The sequence below is a fragment of the Hemicordylus capensis genome, chromosome 6, assembly GCF_027244095.1.
Source record: "Hemicordylus capensis ecotype Gifberg chromosome 6, rHemCap1.1.pri, whole genome shotgun sequence".
Classification (NCBI taxonomy): domain Eukaryota; kingdom Metazoa; phylum Chordata; class Lepidosauria; order Squamata; family Cordylidae; genus Hemicordylus; species Hemicordylus capensis.
The window spans coordinates 139,453,207-139,473,975 of NC_069662.1; the positions used below are offsets into that span (position 1 = coordinate 139,453,207).

General features: G+C 39.6%; 1 protein-coding gene across 1 annotated transcript in view; it reads right to left on the reverse strand.

The window, feature by feature from the left end:
* NEBL (nebulette) overlaps positions 1-20,769 on the reverse strand; it is a 105,005-nt gene that overhangs the window by 17,522 nt on the left and 66,714 nt on the right. The window contains 8 exon segments of the mRNA XM_053259666.1: positions 4,108-4,233; positions 6,248-6,340; positions 9,187-9,358; positions 10,267-10,371; positions 10,843-10,935; positions 12,012-12,104; positions 17,186-17,290; positions 18,049-18,159. Of these exon segments, the coding sequence (XP_053115641.1) occupies positions 4,108-4,233; positions 6,248-6,340; positions 9,187-9,358; positions 10,267-10,371; positions 10,843-10,935; positions 12,012-12,104; positions 17,186-17,290; positions 18,049-18,159 (898 nt within the window).

Here is a 20,769-nt window from a genome sequence, read left to right on the forward strand (position 1 = left end):
AGTACCCAGAATGTTGGGGGCAATATGCTAAATCATTGTAAACCGCTTAGAGAGCTCCGGCTATAAAGCGGTATATAAATGTAAGTGCTATTGCTATTGCTATTGCTATTACAGAGGCTAGACTGATTCCGTCCCATCGTGTGAATAGCCTCATATACTTTCAAAGGTCTGAGCTTTTTCTGTACAGCAAAACTTTTGTCATCTTTGTGAACAAATGACAAATTACCAGGTTTTCCACATGGATGGATAAGAAAATAACAACAAAAACTGCCATTATAAGTGCTCTAGCTTCATTAAGTACAATAAACGTAGTTTGGTTTTAATTATCTGTTCAACTAGAAACATCTGATGCAATCTTAACTTTGTTTTCACTACTTGTTCTGCCACTATGCCTACCAATAGGATATGCACCAAAATGAATCATGGAGTATGCATAATCTAATCTGGTTATTACTGCAAGATCTTAAAAGCTGGAAAGTAATTATTCAGAGTGACCATTTGATGCATAAAATCTCTAAAATAGGCAGATATTAGGAGGAGACCTACCCATACATATGAGCTGGCATCTCTGGAAGCCCTTTGATAATTTGGGAATGGCAAATTTTGCCTCTTTTCTTTTGCTAGATCCCCACATCCGTGTGTTGCACAAGTTGTGAAGTCCTTTCACCAAACCTTAGAGGGTGGGGTGTTGCTGGGTGTTGTAAGCCACTCAGAGAACAATTTGTTATGAGGCAGCTAACATATAAAGTTGTATTTATTATATTTTAATTATTATATTTATTAATTATTGTGCTATTTACACATAGTCTACCAGATTTTATTGACTGGATTTGGTAATTTAATTATCAGACCCTTATCCAACCCCAGCACAGTACCTCCAGTGACTGTTGCTGGTGTCTATCTTATGTTTCATTTTAGATTGTGAGCCCTTTGGGGACAGGGATCTAGCTTATTTATTTACTATTTCTCTGTCTAAACCGCCCTGAGCCATTTTTGGAAGGGCGGTATAGAAATCGAATGAATAAATGAATGAATGAATGAATCTATCAATCAATCAATCAACAAAAGAAAAATAAAAGATATTGTCATAGTATTTGTGCTGCTGCTGTTGTTGTTATTAATTATATACTATGCATGAAAATGCAGTGTGGCCTCTCCTTGAATTACTGTGGGGAGTTTTCCAGATATAAAAGGATGACATTTTCCAAAACAGTTTCAGTCCTAAGTAGTATATTGAACATTTACAAACCTGCTACTGCTTAGAAAGTGATCTGGAAGGCTTCTGGGATCTCTGGACTAAGAGCAGCCTTCCCACACATTTTTTAGTAATTGCTTTGTTTCATTTAGTGGGAGAACAGCAACTATTCCTATTCATCCCAGCACATCATCCGTTCCAGTGGGTGTTACTGGTGTCATGTGTTGTGTGTGTGTTTAAACGGAGACACCTTTTGTGGCAGGGAACCATTTTCTCATTATTTTTGCTCTATAAACCTCCTTGAGAACTTTTGTGGAAGGGGGATAATTAACAATAATAAATAACAACCACATAACAATAAAGGGATGTAATATTTCAGTTCGCCAGACCTTTATCCATTTTTGGTGCCAAAATCTAGCAGGTATATTATTTAGTGTTATGAAAGTAGGGGACCAGTGAAGAAAGGACTGGCAGGGCTGGTCTGAAGGGGTGGAAGACTGCCCCTTCCTCTAGAATTATTTACCAGTACACACAATCCATCACTTTCCTCAGTTTCTTTCCCATTCTCACCTTGATACGTTCTCCCTCTTTCTGTTTTGTGAGAAGCTTGTCCTTTGAGTTTTGCTTTTCTAAATGTAAAGTGTCTCATTGTGGGTGCTATATAAATACGTTTTCATAATGCATTGACGTGCTTTTTTTTTTTATCTGCTGATATATGAAATATGAACAGCTGGGAGATAAATACTGGGAAACATGGGAAGAGCCAAATCAAATACACATTTTGTGCCTAACAGAGGCTCTTATCAGACTGTGTAATTCTGAATTGCAAAAGGACTTTACTTTGGCTAGATCATATCCTAGTTTATTTGTTATTGAATATCAGCCTACACAAACTATTAAAGTGAAGTATAGCTACAGAGAGATATTTGATACTTCACAGAGGTATCCTAAGCAAAAGAATTCATTGTGAAAGAGAATGTTCTGCCTTTCAGCCTAATACATAACTAATTATTACTAACAGAAATACATAACCTGTAGGGCTGAGTTTGGCAATAGGATATACATTCCAAATGAGAAATAGCATCTGTATCCTGTTTTCAGATGCTAATGTGAGTAGCAACATTATTCAGTCTCAAGACTAAGAACTGGGATGACAAGACACGGTTTAAATGGCCCAGAAATAGAGTCAAGCAGAACACAAGATTGCAATGAATATTTCATAGACATATTATAAGTGTAATACAAAATGCACTTTCAAGTGCAGGCACAATAACAAGCACACTTAAGAATATAAGAACAGCCCTTCTGGATCAAGCCCAAGGCCTATCTAGTTCAGCATCCTGTTTCAGAGAGTGGCCTGACAGACGTCTCTGAGAAACTCACAAGGCAAGAGGTGAGGGCATGCCCTCTCTCCTGCTGTTGCTCCCCTGCAACTGGTATTTAGAGGCATCTTGCCTCTGAGGCTGGAGGTGGCCTATAGCTACCAGACTAGTAGCCATTGATAGACATGTCCTCCATCAATTTGTCTAAGCCCCTTTTAAAGCCATCCAAGCTAGTGGTCATCACCACATCCTGTGGCAGAGAATTCCATAGATTAATTATGTGCTGTGTGAAAAAGTACTTCCTTTTGTTGGTCCTACATTTCCTAGCCTTCAGTTTCATGGGATGACCCCTGGTTCTAGTGTAGTGAGAAAGGGAGAAACATTTATCTCTGTCCACTCTCTCTACTCCATGCATAATTTTATACACCTCTATCATGTGTCTCCATAGTCACCTCTTTTCCAAACTAAGAAGCCCCAGATGCTGTAGCCTTGCCTCATAAGGAAGGTGCTCCAGGCCACTGACCATCTTGGTTGCCCTCTTCTTCACTTTTTCCTATTCTACAACATCCTTCTTAAGATATGGCAAACAGAACTGAACACAGTAATTAATTAATGCATTTATATACTGCCCTATATAAAATCTGCTGATGGTTTACAATTTAAACAAACAGCAGGCAAAACCTAAACATCATATAAAACTGATTAAAATTACCATAAATAAAACTTTAAAACATCATTAACTAATGTCCTGATGAAACGGATGTGTTTTCAAAAGTTGTTTCAAAACAACCAGAGATGGGGAGATTCTGTTTTAATTTGGGAGTGTGTTCCAGAGCCTTGAGGTAACCCTGGAGGCGGCCCGGTTTGGGGTTGCCACCAAGCAAGCCAGTGGCTGCAACCAGACCTCCCCTGATGATCTTAATAGGTGGAAGCGTTCATGAAGAAGAAGGTGCTCTCTTAAATACCCTGGGCCCAAGCCATTCCGGGCTTTATAGGTAATAACCAGCACTTTGTATTTTTGCCTGGAAACTAATTGGCAGCCAGTGTACCAATTAAAATAGAAGAAATGTGGTCACTACGGGTGGCTCCAGAGACCAACCTGGCTGCTGCATCCTTCACCAATTGCAGTTTCTGAACTACATACAAAGGCAGCCCAAGATAGACCACAGTGCAGTAGTTGAGCCTGGATGTTACCAGCATATGCACCATTGTTTTAAGGTTGTTTCTGTCAAGAAATGGACGTAGCTGACATATTAGCCGAAGCTGATAAAAAGCACTCCTGGCCACTACCTCAACCTGAGCTAGTGGGGAGAAATCAGAACAAATTCAAACAGGGGAAGCTTGGTTAAAACAAAGTAAGTCAATTTAATATCTGTATTTGAGAGACACTAAAACTTGTGAATCATATAAAAAGACAGCATGCAAAAGCTTGTTGGATGTTTCATAGACTCTATAACATTAGTAAAAAATCATTCATCTCACACAGCTGTTTGTTCAATGTGCAAACAAGGACTGGTGGGTTAATTTTGAGATGTGCAACGACATACTGTGACTGTTAATCACTAGGAAACTGTGGACATCTGTGGATACCTCCTTCATTCGATGGCCTTGTTACCTCACTGGAATAAGAAAATATAGAACCATCTGACTTGTCATCCCCAATGCCAGAAAGATTCATTGAATAGAAATGTTGTTTACTATAACGTCTTGCTTTTTCTACAGGGAAAAACACAACTTATAAGACAGAGATATATGTTTTTTTTAAAGGATTAATTGTATGAAAAAACAGAAAAGTAGGGCAGAAAATATGCTCACTCCTCATGCTAGCATTATCTTGTGCAAAGCATCCCTGAGATACTTATAACTGGAATTCATGAGTTCACTCAAATGTGAAAAAGGGGAAACTGCTTCCACAGAAATGCAGGTATTTGGCTACCACATAGAAAAAAGAATGTACTTGTTCTCTGTTGCTCCTGAGATCAGGACTAGAACCAATGGGCTGAAATTCCAAGGAAGCAGATTCAGGCTAGACATTAGGAGGAGTTTCCTAACTGTAAGGGCTGTTTGACAGTCATGCAGGGCTGGGCTGGGCTCTCCTTCTCTGGAGGTTTTCAAACAATGGCTGGACAGTCATCTGTCATGGATGCTGTAGCAGTTTTCTGCACTGAGCTGGGGGGTTGGACTAGAAGAACTCCAAGATCCCTCCCCACTGTAACATTCTCTGGATTATGGCTAGGGCCACATGCATCCTGTTACTACAAACTCTGACACCGGAAATGTTACTGCTCAAAGGAAATTGCCTCTCACAATCTAAGTGGTGGAGTGCGGGAATTTATTGCAAGGTCCTTTGCAAAGCTAAAGCCTTTGAGTAAATGAGGGATCACAAATAAGTTTTCACATTTAATTATCCAAGTATATAAAAGGAAACTATTGGGTAGCTCATGGGAGAAATATAATGTTCTACATAAGATTAAAGAATTTGCATTTCAGCATGGGATCTGGACAGTGGAATGAAAACCCAGTAGTCGCATCAAAAGAACTTTAAAATACATTCTATGGAACATTCTATCCATATTTAGAATTTAAAATACATTCTATGTATGGATACACATTCTGTCAAAAGAACATAAATAATGACCAGTGTTGCCTATAAACAGGGATTCTCAGATGTTGTTGATTACAAGTCCCAGCATCCTCAGCTGCAGTAGCCTTTGGCTATGGATTATGGGGGTTGTATTCAATAACATCTGGGACTATGCACCATTGTTCAATGAGACATTGAGTTTGTCATGACTAACACATGTTCCATTAATTTAAATGGCCTGACTTGTCCCACAATATAATGTGGGTGGTTCTAAACAACAGGGTTGTTCAATTACCATTGCACAATTGCACCTTGCAATGTAGCTTGTATTGGGAGTAACACAAGTTGCATTGCAATATGCAATTGTACAGTTTCAAAGGCTGACATATCCCACAGCGTAATGTGGGCAGTTCCGAACCCCCTGCATTATGCTGCGGGGTATGTAAGACACTGTGACTTAGAAATAACTAACTTTCCTCCTACACAATTCCATACCTATACAGTAATCACATAACCACCATCCACAGGTAAAATTATCATAGTCATTCCTTCTTTAAAAGCAACAACTAAGTCACTCATGTAGATCATTCCCAATCCATCCCCACTAGACCAACTTTTAACCCTGGCCCTTAACTGTAGTTAGAGGGCACAAGAGCACCCTCAATACCAGGTTCAGGATCATGTGTGCTCGGGCAGCAAGCAGCCCGAGCACACTCAAAGTCAGGTGCCTCGAGTGCCCAGTTTATGGGGGAATCCACAATGCATTGCACTCATCACGCAGTGTATTATGGGATTTCTGCAGGCTGGGAGCAGTGCAGATTGTGTGGGCATGTGCCATGAAGGAGCTCCTTGCCTGTCTGGGGGGGATGGGGGGTGGAGAGATTGGTTCATCCCTGCCTTCCCTCCCGCCATCCCTCCCCGTCGCTCTCATGGTCATGAGAACAACCTTACTCTACCAAACGTTAAACTACATATTGTCAGGAGTATTTTTTAAATAGTCCTATATGTTATTATCTTCTTACTGAAGATATCTTTGAACACACTCATGTGGCTGATATATCAGGTCTCAGAGTCTACTATAACAGCTCTGTTTTCCATGGCTACAGTCAGTCAGGCTTTTGGCAGAAAACATGAAGTAAACTATACCCGAAATCATATGCAGACTCCTAGACTGAATATTATCTTCCAAGGGGTCAATGTCGAAGATGGAGCCAGGATCTGTGCGCCAAACTTTGAGGTCTTTCCCAAAAATAAATAATAAAATGTGTTGAAGAAAAAGCAGCAAGATTTTATCAAATGCTGTGTTATGGTTTTGATGCACATTTTATATTCTTATAAAAGTAGGCTTCTAGTCTTCTATGACAATTACTTCTATGATACTTTTTGTTGATTTTTCATTCCCGCTACTTGAGATGGGAAAATAATATTTTGTTACAAGAGGGTGGGTGGCATCCCATTATAGACACACACACACACACACACACACACACACACACACACACACCATAAAATGTCAAAGGTCAATAGCATCTTCAGCACTCTTTGCATCTCAAATTATGATACCTCAGATACCATTTTCAAGTAAAATCAGAAAATGCTTCTCCAATATTAAATTTTATTTTTCAGTCTAATAGATGTAAACTGCCTGTATGAAACATTGGTTTCTTAACATTACTCAGGTCACACATTCATGTTTTCATTATAGGCAAGATCGTGAATTTTTTTTCATTTTGACTCTGAAGCTCTTTCCTATCTTATCATTTTTCCAGTAATTTGCTTCCTGTGATATTTTGCCGATGCCAACCATTTTTGTCCCCTCAGTCCATAGGCCCAGGTAACATACAAACTGAAAAGGACCATCCTATCTTCTGAGAGATCATGTACAAACAATATGAAGGAAACATATAAAACATAGGCTACCCTAAACCTCATAGGGAGCACCTGGTTAAATCTGGAGTAAGCTGAAGATAAATTTGTAAAGATAGCAATAGCACTTAGCAATAGCACTTACATTTATATACCGCTCTATAGCCGGAGCTCTCTAAGCGGTTTACAATGACTTAGCATATTGCCCCCAACATTCTGGGTACTCATTTTACCGACCTCGGAAGGATGGAAGGCTGAGTCAACCTTGAGCCCCTGGTCAGGATCGAACTTGTAACCTTCTGGTTACAGGGCAGCAGTTTTACCACTGTGCCACCAGGGGCTCTTGAAGATACTGCTTCTGAAACTTCAGGTTCTTTACCACTCCAGCAGACTACTCCTATTTCACGCTGCTCTGTCATGAGAGCTCAAAAGCTGCAACATAAAACACCTGCTGCCAGAGTCAGATGCCTTCATTCTCTGTTTCCCCACCAGCAGTACTCAGAAGCTGCAAACAGAAAGCCAGTACTTGCAAGGGTGCCACATTGCACAACGGAGTTTTATTTTAATAAATATAATAGTATTTCCTGTCATTTGAATCTATTTATGTGCTCCTCCTTCCAAGTTGTGCCCGTGGCCTCATCTTTCTTCTATTCATTAAGATAGAGTTTCCCAATCCTGGATCCCCAGATGTTGTTGGACTACAACTCCCATCATCCCCAGCCACAATGGCCAAAGAGATTATGAGAGTTGTAGTCCAACAACATCTAGGCACCCATGTTTGGGAACACTGCATTAATATTTTAATCAGAAGTACTGTTCCAAATGGTTCTGCCATCACAGGTGGCAACCAACAATAAGGTCTTCTTTGTGATAGTGCCCTGCTTGTGGAATGCCTCCCCTTCTTTCTATCTATCTATCTGTCTATCTATGTAAACCTCTTTGAGAACTTGTGTTGAAAAGCAGTATATAAGCATTCATCATATTTGTATTCACTGGCACCCTTTCTTCTATCTTTTAGAAATGCTTTTATTTGCTCAGACTTCTGCTGACCTAATATGAGAATGCTAGTTAATTTTATTGCTGCTGTCACCCTTTTAAAGTTTTCTGATTTAATGACATTTTACTGTAAATTGTGTCTAAGCCACTCTGAGAGCCTGTTTCAGTGGAAAGACAGAGTGTAAATGTTGAAATAAATTCTGCCACTGAGAGCATCTTGCTAGCCAGCTGCTAGTACAAACTATTAAGGCTAATAAGCATTGAGTGGGCTGATTTTAATTCCATCACAAAGGGATTAAAATGAAAGATGGGGTGGCGAGGGAGGAGATACTCAAGAGATACTACTGATAAGATCACATGTCTATAGACCCATTATTTTTGGCTTGTGGGGATTTCCAAGAGATCATCTGAAAGTGGCACTTAAGAAGTATGAGATACTGAGTTGGATCCAAAGGTTTCCTTCCCCTGTTGAAAGAAAAAGTCCTTCCATCAGATGAAGGAAACCTTTTGATTCAGCCCACTATTTCTTACTTAATATCTCCCCCCCCCCCCAAATGACCTAAATACTATCAAACATTGTACAACTGCTTTTGGATTATTATTATTTTAATTCCAATAATGCAGAGAAAGAATGAATGCATCTGATTCTCATTTCAATGCCCCACTCATTTCTTACAATTTTCATATTAAAAATATATCTTCTTCCATAATAAAAATCTTAGCTTGCCAGACACTGAAAATGTGAAGCTGAACTCCCTTTGTGCTAATCTAGGTGAAAATGTCAAATGACAATTTTGTCTGTGATTACTTACATTTTTAAAAGAAGTTTAAAATGTTTAATAATTGGCCCTTCATATTACAATTTAAGTATTCTTTATATTATATCTCCTTTTTTTGCTTTCAGTTTTTGTAGAGTAAATTAACATTTGATTAAAATTCCTTTCACCTTATCTGTTGTGTTTATTAATATTCTCATTACCTCAGAGAGGAGACAGCATTTAGCAATTTTCCTAGAGACAATTATTCTCTGATAACCCAAAACTAACCTATCGTTTTAATCTCATATGAACCAAAAGTGCTTAACATCACATACAGATGTTGCATGTGACATACAGATTGTCACATACAGATTGCATTGGCACATGAATAATTGGGCAAGATTATTTTTGTCACAAACAGAAACACCAGGTATGGATCAATAAAGCACACCAATACAAACTTACCCACAATTATTCCAGGTCTCCTGTCCATTTCAACTATGTGTGGATGGACCCCTTTATATGCAGCATCACTAACCACCTGGGTATTTCTTCTCACTCGTTCTGTCACAGGATCATCCACTACCGGAGTGAAACCTCTGCCTTTTGTCTTCTCAAAATCTTCATGGTATTTGATCTGGTGAAGAAGGAAAATTATTTTATTGCCCAATTACCAGGAATATTAAGTGCTTCGAACGATGAATGAAGCATTACCAGCACAATTTTTGTATCACATTGGCATTTATTTATATTTTATTCAACCAGTCAGCTATCAAACACATGCAATAATTTGTTACCAGTAGATGTCCCAATACATGTATTCCAGTGACCTTCCTTAAAGGTGTCTTTGAGGTCAATTTGAAAAATTACCTTTGTATCTAAAAAGCCACATGCATTTAATGTATTTAGTATCAACCAGTTACATTCACATGCCTGTGACTGCATTAAAGCCTTTCCAAACTATCTTCCATTTCGTACAAAAGGAGTAAGAACAAATGCTTCATACTAATATATTAGGACAAACCATACCAACATTTTAGGACAAATCTCAGGTTAGTAAGTAATACCAAGGCATTATAAATATTTCAATTTAAAAACACACAACCCCCCCCCGCCCCGATACAGGAACTGTAATTTTTACTAGACATTCATACATTAATAAACCCGCAAGCAAATACAATCAGAACTATAATTCAGAATTCTGCTTGCACGCACAAACCAGGAACATGCACAAGCACAAGGCAGTGTGTGTGTGTTACCCACTCCAGTTAAACTTTGGGGAGCTAAAATCGAGAGGAACCATGTGAAGTGTCTAAGAAGCCACACAGTGAATTTTTTAGGAAAACCATTTTATTAATACTGTTGAAATGAATCACATTTATATGCAGTTAGCAAACCTGCTCCTTCAACTATGGCATAAACAGCACACCATACTTTAGTGCAGTGTGTCACTATCAGTTACCTGGATTAATAAAGGATACAATCCAATTTACAGCAAAACACTCTTCTTCAGACCACTCTAGGCCTGTGAAGAATATACCCTACCATTGAGATGTTGTTTTGAGTTTCTTTGACATGCCTTAGCTCAGGTGTGTCTAGAATCATGCTAGGTCTACCTTTCATCTGCTGCTGATCTCTGCTGTATTTGACCTGTAAAACACATGAAGCTTTGAATACACAAGAGGCCATGACAATTTTGCTTAAGAGCATACACAAATTATCCTCTTTACTATTCCATCCTAAAACTAACAGCAACATTAAGGTGTTGGATAACAACACTGCATTGGCCCACCCATTCAAAACCTGAGCATCAGTGACATGAGCTAAAATTCATAATACTTGACAGGTTAGTGTGCAACACAAAAAAGTAAGACAGTACTCTAAGAAACTGGTGCAATTATCAAAAAAAGCAAATGGAGGCAAAAGGAAAAAACTCATAGATGTCCTGCTGCTTGACCAATTACTTTAATTAGACCTGATGGATATACACCTTTCTAAGATTTTTTTTAGAGATTAAAGATTTGAATTTAAAGGTATGATGCAAAAGTATGCATCCAAAAGGATACATTATGTATTAATCCAAACCAGAACAAAGTCAACAAAATGAGTCAAAGAACTTGCCGAGCTGATAATCTCCTGATTCTTCTTGACTCGCTCCATTTCAAGAGTGACACTCACAGGAGTGGCTTTACCAGGCTGCCCTTTATAACAAGCCTATTGATTTATAGAACAAAACACAAAATATAACATAGCATCTGAATTATGATTAAGAGTGCATTGCATTAACCACCACCTGGTGTTTAAACTCCAGATGTTCTAATTAGATAGGTGTTTATTAAAACTGTACACTATAGCATAAGGATAGCTTTTTTCTTCATATCTCATCTGTAAATATGCACATACAGAAGAATGACTCACAAATATATACTAACAAACCACCAATTACTGCTGCTGCTGTGCTGTGCAACTTCGGTTCAGTGCAACAGACTTTTGTATAGACCCAGGAACCACAATGCAAGGATGTTGCTATTCTTCAGTCATTTCCACCATATTAAAAAAAATAATAATAGATTTTGCAGCATTTCTAGGGAGTGTGAGAGATATGAGGAAACAGCACATTAGATATCTACACTAGAGAATAAGGTCATTCACACAATCAAAAACTGTATTCTACTAGGGCTTGGAAGCTGTGTTTTCCGTTGTGTGGAAGCAGGGTAGGAGGAAAACCTGGGTAGACGTGACTGTGTGGAAGCAAGGTAGGAGGAAAAGCTACCCAGGTTTTCCTCCTAATGTGCTTCCACACAATCACTTCTACCCAGGTTTTCCTCCTACCTTGATTCCACACAACTGAAAATTGGGAGCACACACAGCAACCAAGTCCAGGTAGAATACAGTTTTTGATTGTGTGAATGGCCTTAATAACTACATATTATATGCAAAATGCATGTATTAGACTTTTTTTTTACCCCTTTTAAAAAACAGCTTCAAAATTAGGAGATTAGGAGCAGAGAAACAGGGTGATAAGTGTTTAATCAGTTCCCTGTTCCAAATCACCCTCTAGAGTTTCAAATGTATGCATACAAAAAATTTACTTGACCAGTTATTGCTACTGAGTTCTGAAGTATCTCTCTTGCTAAATATAGACAGCAGGCTTTTTTGTTTTTATTTGAATGTACTGTAAAATGTGTATCATAAATATGATAATAAATCATATTTATCATTATCATAAATATGCTGATGATAATAACAATTTGTGCAAAGGAACATTAATTAGCATTACTAAAACTTACTGCACTGATATTTTGCTGGTTTTTCTTTACCCGTTCCATTTCTGGTGTATCTTTTACTGCTGTGCCAGCACCTACACCCTTTTTGTAAAACACCTTCATTAAATAAAAGGAAAAAAAAATAAGTCTCTAAGGAATGGTAACACAAGTTTGCACAAAAAAAACCCAACAACTAGCAACAAGGAAGAAAGCAAAAGCAAGAAAAAAGAATAAGTTGTAGAAGCAGCTGACAATATTCTAAGTACTAAATTTCTCTACGTACATTGTTTGCAGCGATGTGGATATTTTAATTTTCTATAAATCAGTTCAATTGTCACAGGACCATTTTAAGCTCATTTTCTTCTAATGTCTACTAGAAACTCATATATCACCTCTCTCTTTCATTAAGGGATTTTTTTACCTGACCTGCACTGAAAGAGGTTTCAGTGTGGATCACATTTCTATCATGATGCTTGACAATCAATTAAAACTGAATCCAGAGAGAGTGATGGTTGGCAAAGAGAGAACAAATCCTGGAACTCATAGGCTTCAATCTCTCCTGCTCATACAGATCTATAACCTCAAGGTGCTCCTAAATTCATTGCCACGACCTAGTGACACAGGTGGGAACAGTGGACCTCAGCATATGAATGAGATGAGAAGGATGTGAGAGTCTAGTCTTATTGAGACATTAAGCTATATGTGTGTACAGGTGTCTGTACATATGTACATGGTTGTCATGTGAAACTGTATGTGCATTAATTTTAAAAGTGATCCTGTGTACAGGCTAAGTTAAGGTACAGATAGGAAGTATACTACTATACATGTGTTGAACCAAATATGTGAATTAATTGTACATGCATACAGATCTGTATGTGCTTACACTGTACATAGATTGTATGTGCATTTAACATAACATATGACTAAGGTTTCCATCACTCATTGGTGCCAATATACTCAAGGCCATTTACATTTTATAAGAATGGCTTGCAATCTAACAAACATGATACAAAAGGGGAAAAACAATTGAGAGGTAGAGGAAAATATGGACATTCAGGCACCAGCTTTTCCATACTGTTCTATAATAAAGTTGCATAATGATCAGGTAGGGGTCACAGTGGGATATAGTTAGGGACATAGGAAGCTGCCATATACTGAGACAGACCATAGGTCTATCTAGCTCAGTGTTGTCTTCACAGACTGGCAGCAGCTTATGCAAGGTTGCAGGCAGGAGTCTCTCTTAGCCCTATCTTGGAGATGCCAGGGAAGGAACTTGGAACCTTCTGCTCTTCCCAAAGCAGCTCCATCCCATGAGGAGAATATCTTACAGTGCTCACACATCAAGTGTCTCATTCATATGCAACCAGGGCGGACCCTGCTTAGTTAAGGGGACAAGTCATGCTTGCTACCACAAGACCAGATCTCCTCTATAATTGGCTTTTAGCTCATTTGAGACGTCTATGGAGGGGAGGTAAACCAAAGGAGGGTCAATCGTGCAGGGAGACCTTCAACGGGGAGTTAACTGTTGCGAGTTAATTTCGGAAGTCTACTCATGGCATGCCATGAGTAGCATGGGGAAAATGCAAGGTGAGCTCCCGTTCAATCTGGCTCTTTTGCAGCTGCTAAATCTAAGGGTAACTGTCCCACTCCCTACTGAGTGACTGTTCCCCAATATGCCAAAGAATGAAGAGCCCACGATGCTGTGAGGCTCCTGAGCATGTCAAAAGTAAGACCCATATGCCTTCAGTCTCAAACATAAGCAGGGGAGGCTTCTGGGAGCTGCCAGTTCTGTAAGCAGAGGAGCCAAATTCAACTGGCAAGCTGAGCCAATAGAAGAGGCCTCACTGTCTCCTCTCTCCAGCAGCCAGATGCAATGGCTGCAGGTGGAACTTGTTTTTCTTGCTTGTTGATTTAAAACTCACAGCCATTATTCATGTTTGTGTTACCCACTACTATACTAGCACAATGTACGATACAATGGCCGAGATCCAGACTAACAAAGCACTGATACAAATGTGTTGTGCTAGCTAGTACCACTGAGTCTGGAGCATGCTTTCCAAATTCGCATTGCACTAGCACAAACACATTTTGCAGGGAAACATGTTTTGTGTAAGAGCTCAGTTCTGAAAATCCCCATGATGCCATGCAGCTACACAATTTTCTTGCTCTGGTGTAAATTTGTTAAACAAGCACTTCATCAGTCCATGTGTCAGTAAGTTTCTTGAAGGCACTTTGAAGGTTGGCACTGTTGCAGAAGATGGCCCACCTCTTGCTTCATTATTCTAGAACTCCAGGGTCTGTTCTGGTATCCTCTGGGGCATAAATCATGATGCTCATTTGAACCTGTATCTCTCTACAATTGCTTGGTTTCTACATAGCTAAAGAGGGGGAAAGGAAATTTCTGCCTCAAAACTTAATGTCTAACCTTTATCACTTAAGCATGTAAGAGCTAATTTCTGTCTAAACATTTTATTAAGTTCCCCAGTCGTGTTGGCATGTTTTAGAAAGTAAAACAGCATAAGAGAGCTGAATCACCTTGGAATTTGCAAACATATGCAGTCCTTGCCTGGAGGGTGTGAAGCTCATATTCAAGAACTTACTGTGACAATACTTTCCAAAGTACTCTTGCTTGGTTTATAAAAATATTCATTGACCAGGATCCAAAGAACTATGCAACTAATTCCATCATGAATTTCAAAGACCAACTCACCACCCTGTTCCTACCTGACAAACCATTCTATGGGGCTTGACTGTAGAACATCTCATATGCCCCTGGTCCATCCTAATTTCATAATACATAAATATTTTTAAAGCACAAGATATACTGTTTCCATGTTATTTTGGTCCAGGGGTGTGTACAGGGGATCATTTTATAGATATAATACTGTCGACAATGTGGTTTATTATTCATTCTTACCATGTTCTTTCATAAAACCAGTCTTTGTATTGCTTCAAGCTAAACTGGCAAAGCAAAAGCTAATGCTCAGAAGAACAATCAGTACTGCTGCAAAAGAAGAGCTTATAATACAGTCCACCTGGATAGTGACCACAGCAAGTAGTAAGTCAATGCACTACAATCTGCCTCAGAGGCCCTACTCCAGCTTCCCACTCCATCTGAGGTGTGGCAGGTAGCAATCTGTAAGAGGGCCTTTTCAGAAACAACATCCAACTTGTGGAATGCCCTCCCTAATATGGATGTGCATGAATCGGTTTGGTGCTCCTTTTCTGGAGCGCAGAGCCAGTTCGGAATGCTGGTGTTCGAGCCAGTTCGGAGGTTGAGGGGTCTTTTAAGGGGCAGGGAGAGTGCCCTTACCTGCCCCACCACTTCCTCCCCGCCAGCACTCTCCCAAAAAGCATTGGTACGGGGCTGCAGTTTACCTCCCTACAGCCCCGGTCAGTGTAGCACGCATGCGCTTTGGCCATTTCCTGTATGACACTGACCAGGACTGCAGGGAGATACACTGCATCCCCGCGGAAATGTTTTTGGGGAGTGCACCGCCGGGGCAAAGCAGTGGAGTAGGTAAGGGCACTCTCCCTGCCCCTTAAAGGACCCCTGCCTTCCGGGAGTGCACAAACCATTCATTCACATCCCTACGCCCTAATGAGGTACCCTGGTGCAAAGTCTGTATTTATTTTAGTGCTAAGTGAAACAACTTATTTGCAGAGGCTTTTGTGTGTGTTTATTTTACTGGCTCCATGTTTTTATGCTGCTGTGTTTTATGTTTTATGTATTGGTTGACATCCAGATTTATGTTGTGCACACCAAAAATCATTTCTCTTGCACAACAGAAGAGGAGCAATTTTCACCAATATCCCCTTCCTTCAGCATCCCTCAGAAATATGTCCCCGAGGGTCCTGAAACCCCCAGGGACATATTTTTGGAGGCACAATGAATGGCAGAAGGAAGAGGGGATCAGCAAAAATCATCCCCTCCTGTTAGTCAGCATGTACACTGTAGACTGGATGACAGCCACTGTTTTGGTTTTTCATGTATTTATTTCTTATTACTGTTCATTGTATTAATTTTTTTGCAAATTGTCCTGAGAGATTTTTCTGAAGGACTGGATATAAAAACTATAACATGCTACTAAAAAGAGCAATATCCTGCAATAGTCCATGTGCCAGGTCTGTAAATTCAGCCATCAGTACCATCTCAGGGGATTAATGTTTACAATACTCTTTTAGCAACATCTATCCCCCTAGATATGGAAAATAGGTGGTAGCACTGTTGAACTTACAGCTTTCTCTGTGTTACCCTTCTTTATCCCTACCCTACCAAATGATAATGGCAAGCATTTTTTGAATAGAGAAAAGGGTTAGGGTAAGAATCAAGAAATTTGTTGTACTGTCTACATGGAGCAATCTTTGGAGAACATTCCTCCTGATTTTTATTTCCATTCTAATAAAAGTTTATACTATAGTAGTTTTTGTGTTTTTATTTTTTTAAGCTTTTAAAACACCATTGCAAATTTGGCCACTGCAAGCCCAAACATCAGGACAATAAAAGCATGCTAACACAAGGAAAGCTGAAAGCATTGTAGTACCATCACATATTTTCAATCTCTGGGAGTGTAGACCTTGTCAAAAGTCACAATGAACATTTGTTCCCCTGGGTGGTACTGACAATCCCAGTGGGTTCATGTGTGTGTGTGTGTGTGTGTGTGTGTGTGTGTGTGTGTGTATGTGTGTGTGTATGTATACACACACACACACACACACATATATGTGTGTGTGTGTGTGTGTGTGTGTGTGTGTGTGTGTGTGTGTGTAAATAGAATAAAATAAATAAATATTCCCCCTGATTTTATTGATATAGATATAGATATAGATATAGAGATTTTGGAATTGTTTATGCTGTGTTGAATTATTCTTTTTGTTAGCATATGAAAGGTTTAGTACTTATCCATACACATAAAGCCCTTTAGAAAGGCCATTGTGGCAAGCAATGATGGGAGTTTTAGTCCAACAACATTTGGGGACCCAAGTTTGAGAACCCTTGGCTGAAACAGTTTAGTGATTAGTGTCAAAAATGTATGTTGCTCTATCTGAAGGAATGAGCAGTGTAACATTTGCCAAAGCAAGTATGCCAGTGGTTTGGGTAGATTATTGTTGGGATCCCATTATATCCTGAGACACAAAAGAACTCATTTGACATGGAACATAGCTAAAAGGTTTCATCTGAAACTACTACTGCTTACAGAACTAATATTTCTCTGAGTATTTTTAATTCTCTCAATTTCAGGAGTATCAGCCACTGTAGAATAGGTACACAGCATCTTCTCTGCTTCATCTTTGTACTTTTTCTGCAACAACAAAAAGATATGTTACCAATTTCTTTCAATATACCCACTTACCATCAATTCAGACGTGTGTGTGTAGGCAACTTGCTACTGGATGAAAAACAGTTTACACTGCCAGGCCCAGGCCCAGGACATTTCCAGACAGCAGGCTTTACTGAGAGTTCAAATTTGCCCCTCAAAACTGATGCAAAAAGTGGATTTTTTAACCCCAGATATATTTCGGGCTATGTTCCAATGTGTAATTAAAAACCCAACTCATGTGCGGAGTGCTCCCCAATAGCCCACAGGCAGGAGTGCTCTTATGCCTGGACTTTGGGGCCAAAGTCCAGGGCCTCCACATACCCCGGGGGCCTCCAAATCCTCTTTAATCTGTTCTGGGTGGTGTGCTTTGTGCCCTTTAGGTCCAGGCTTCAAAATTATCTAGGTGCACCTCTGCTCACAGAGACTTCAGGGTAAATCTGGCTGATATGTGAACGCATGCCCTCCATTCCGGAGGGGAAGTGAGCTAAGAGCCCCATCTGGAAATGACCCAGGTTATAGTAAATTGGGCCTTAGTATAAACAGGAATTAAGGTCGAATCATTTTTATTCCAGTTCTAGCATTCATACATTTAAATGATCCATTGGTACAAATTGTATGTATGCTTACGTTAAAAAAAACAACCCAACAATTCAAAATCTTACCAAAATGAAACATACCGTGTGCAGGATGACACCACTGAACTACAAACAACACTTAATTACTCCTCATTCCCAACCCACCTGGCTGGCTATTTCAGAAGCTTTCTTTGCTCGCTGTATCTCTGGGATATCTGTGCCCACTTGCATTCCTTTCCCTTTGATTTCAGTCTCCAGGTCCTTCATATATTCTTTCTGCAAAAAAATTGGAACATTAATGAACTCTTAGACATACAATATCTTTAGCCTTTCATATCCATACAGCTGGAGTAATTCATGTGTGCTGCTTTCAACACTAGGCTTGCAACACAAACTAGATTTCTGATGCCTGGCTGTGCCTCTGTAGGATTCAGTTTTATTATTTTCTATACCTTCTACTTTCAAAAGGATTTGGTCAAAACACATTCTTAAAGGCCCATTGTATTTTATTGTAAATGTCATTGAAGTACTGCATTCTGCACTAACCTGGCTTGCAATTTCATAAGCTTTCTTGGCTCGTTGTATATCAGGAGTATCGATGCCCACCTGCATCCCTTTCCCTTTAATTTCCATTTCTAGATGTTTCTTGTATTCTTTCTGTGAAGGACAGGACAGGCAATACTCAGATCTATAGTAGCAAAAGCTTTATACAGATCCTGCTTTAATCTGCGTGCTTTTATTAAACAGCACCCTTGAAGCTCAAAATGTCCTTTTATAGATAGTACTCAGACCACTGGCTCCATAGGAGACACCCAGATATAACTAATGTGACATTTTTTAAAAGATCTTTTATCAAAAACATCTTTTAAAAAAAACACCTCTGTATTTTATGTCAGCTGCATGTTTTCTCACAGCCCTGAAACAAATACTAGGTTAATAAATTAAGTGCATTTGATTGAGCATTGCAGATAATAGGTGAAATCTAGAAAGAATTAGATGCACTTATCCCAAGATCCACTCACCAGCAGGAATGTAAACATCTTCTTATAAAGGCTTACTATGGATCATGACTTTTAATGCAAATAGGAATGAAAAGCTCCTTCTCTGTTCTCCCACAGAGAAGCTATCCAATATAGTTTATTGCCACCATTCCCTAGATAGCTGATCAAAGCTGGGACACCTTACAGAATGCACTGAGGAGAGTGAACAACTGGTAGAAAACCTATTACCATCAGATAATGTAAGATCTCACAACCTGCTCCACTCCTCTATAGAAGCAATATCCTCTGCCAGTACAATTACTTTGGTACACAGTTTTTTGATATAAAATTGGACTTGCAGGTTTTTAACAGCCGTAGAGTATTAAAACCACACGGAATCTATTTGATAAATGCAGCGAAGGAAGCATTAAAATTATAGGCAAGTTAACAAAATTCAAAATACTAAATATTATTTATACCAGCTCAATATTTATGGAACAATATCAGCTCTAAAAATGAATATTGGGTCAATATACATTTCAACTGTATTTTGTTCCAAATGTATTATGGAACAATATCAGCACTAAAATGTATATTGAATACTGTTATGAGAACAGCCTGTTCGGGGGGGGCGGGCTACAAGCAGCACCCCTCTATATGATTTGGAACTGCAGGCTTAGGAACATAGGAAGCTCTCATATACTGAGTCAAACCATAGGGCCATCTAGCTCAGAACTGTCTACACAGACTGGCAGTGGCTTCTCCAAGGTTGCAGGCAGGAGTCTCCCTCAGCCCTATCTTGGAGATGCTAGGGAAGGAACTTGGAACCTAGATGCTCTTCTCAGAGTGGCTCCATCCCCTACGGGGAATATCTCACAGTGCTCACACATCAAGTCTCCCATTCATATGCAACCAGGGCGGACCCTGCTTAGTTAAGGGAACAAGTCATGCTTGCTACCACAAGACCAGCTCTCCTCTTCCAAGTCTTGCAGGACTGCAGTCTCCATCTTGGATACCTGTACTTGCGGGACCACGAGCCCTCCACATGCCCATATTTGGTAAACTCTCAGTTAAGTCGCTTAGCACAAGCAGCATGGGGCAATTTTTTCCCAGGTCAAGTTGGACATGCAACTGAAAGGTATCTCCCATGCCCCTCTCTTTCTCACAATACAGAAAAGGATTCTAGCTGAGTAAGTCACACATTAAGGAGGAGGACTATTTCTCAAGAGAACAGCCAAACTCCTCTTCTTGACAAAGGATAAATCTGATTGTACGATATTCCCATCTCAAGCCTTTATTACCAGACCAAAGCTTTGCACAAATTGACACTCTAATGGACTATTCACTATAGACTTGCTAATTCCCCACACAAGCCCAAAAGTAGTCTTGAGACACTACACCAGCATGGACATGAGAGCTGAGGGGGCTGATCAGGAGGAGGCGGGGATTTTGCCTATCTTGAGAAGATGTCTCAAGAGGAAGGCTCAGTGGGAGACACGCAGGCGCAGGATATCACAGGAGAGTAAGTAGAAGTGCTGACTCAGGAAAGCCCGATTGGCTGCCGGTTATCTGGAGCCCTATATTAAGCAGTTGCACAGATTGCTGTCAGCAACTTTCGCTTACCGCAGACCGTGTTCCTATTTAGAATTCCTCAACCTTTCGAGTTCCAGTTTGCCCTTGTTCTGTTCTTCCTGCTCTGTTGTCCCTTGTTCCGTTAATTCCTTGCTCTGTTGTCCCTTGTTCTTTTCATTCCCTGCTCTGTTGTTTTCTTTTCAGTTATTACTCAGTTATTGTAGAAGCGGGTACCTAGTTTAGTTCAGGGGACTTTATTCGTTTACTATTATTTTTCTTTGTGAGTCTTTCGTATTCCTTTGTGCAGCTTCGCTGCTACTTTCTGTTTAACTCA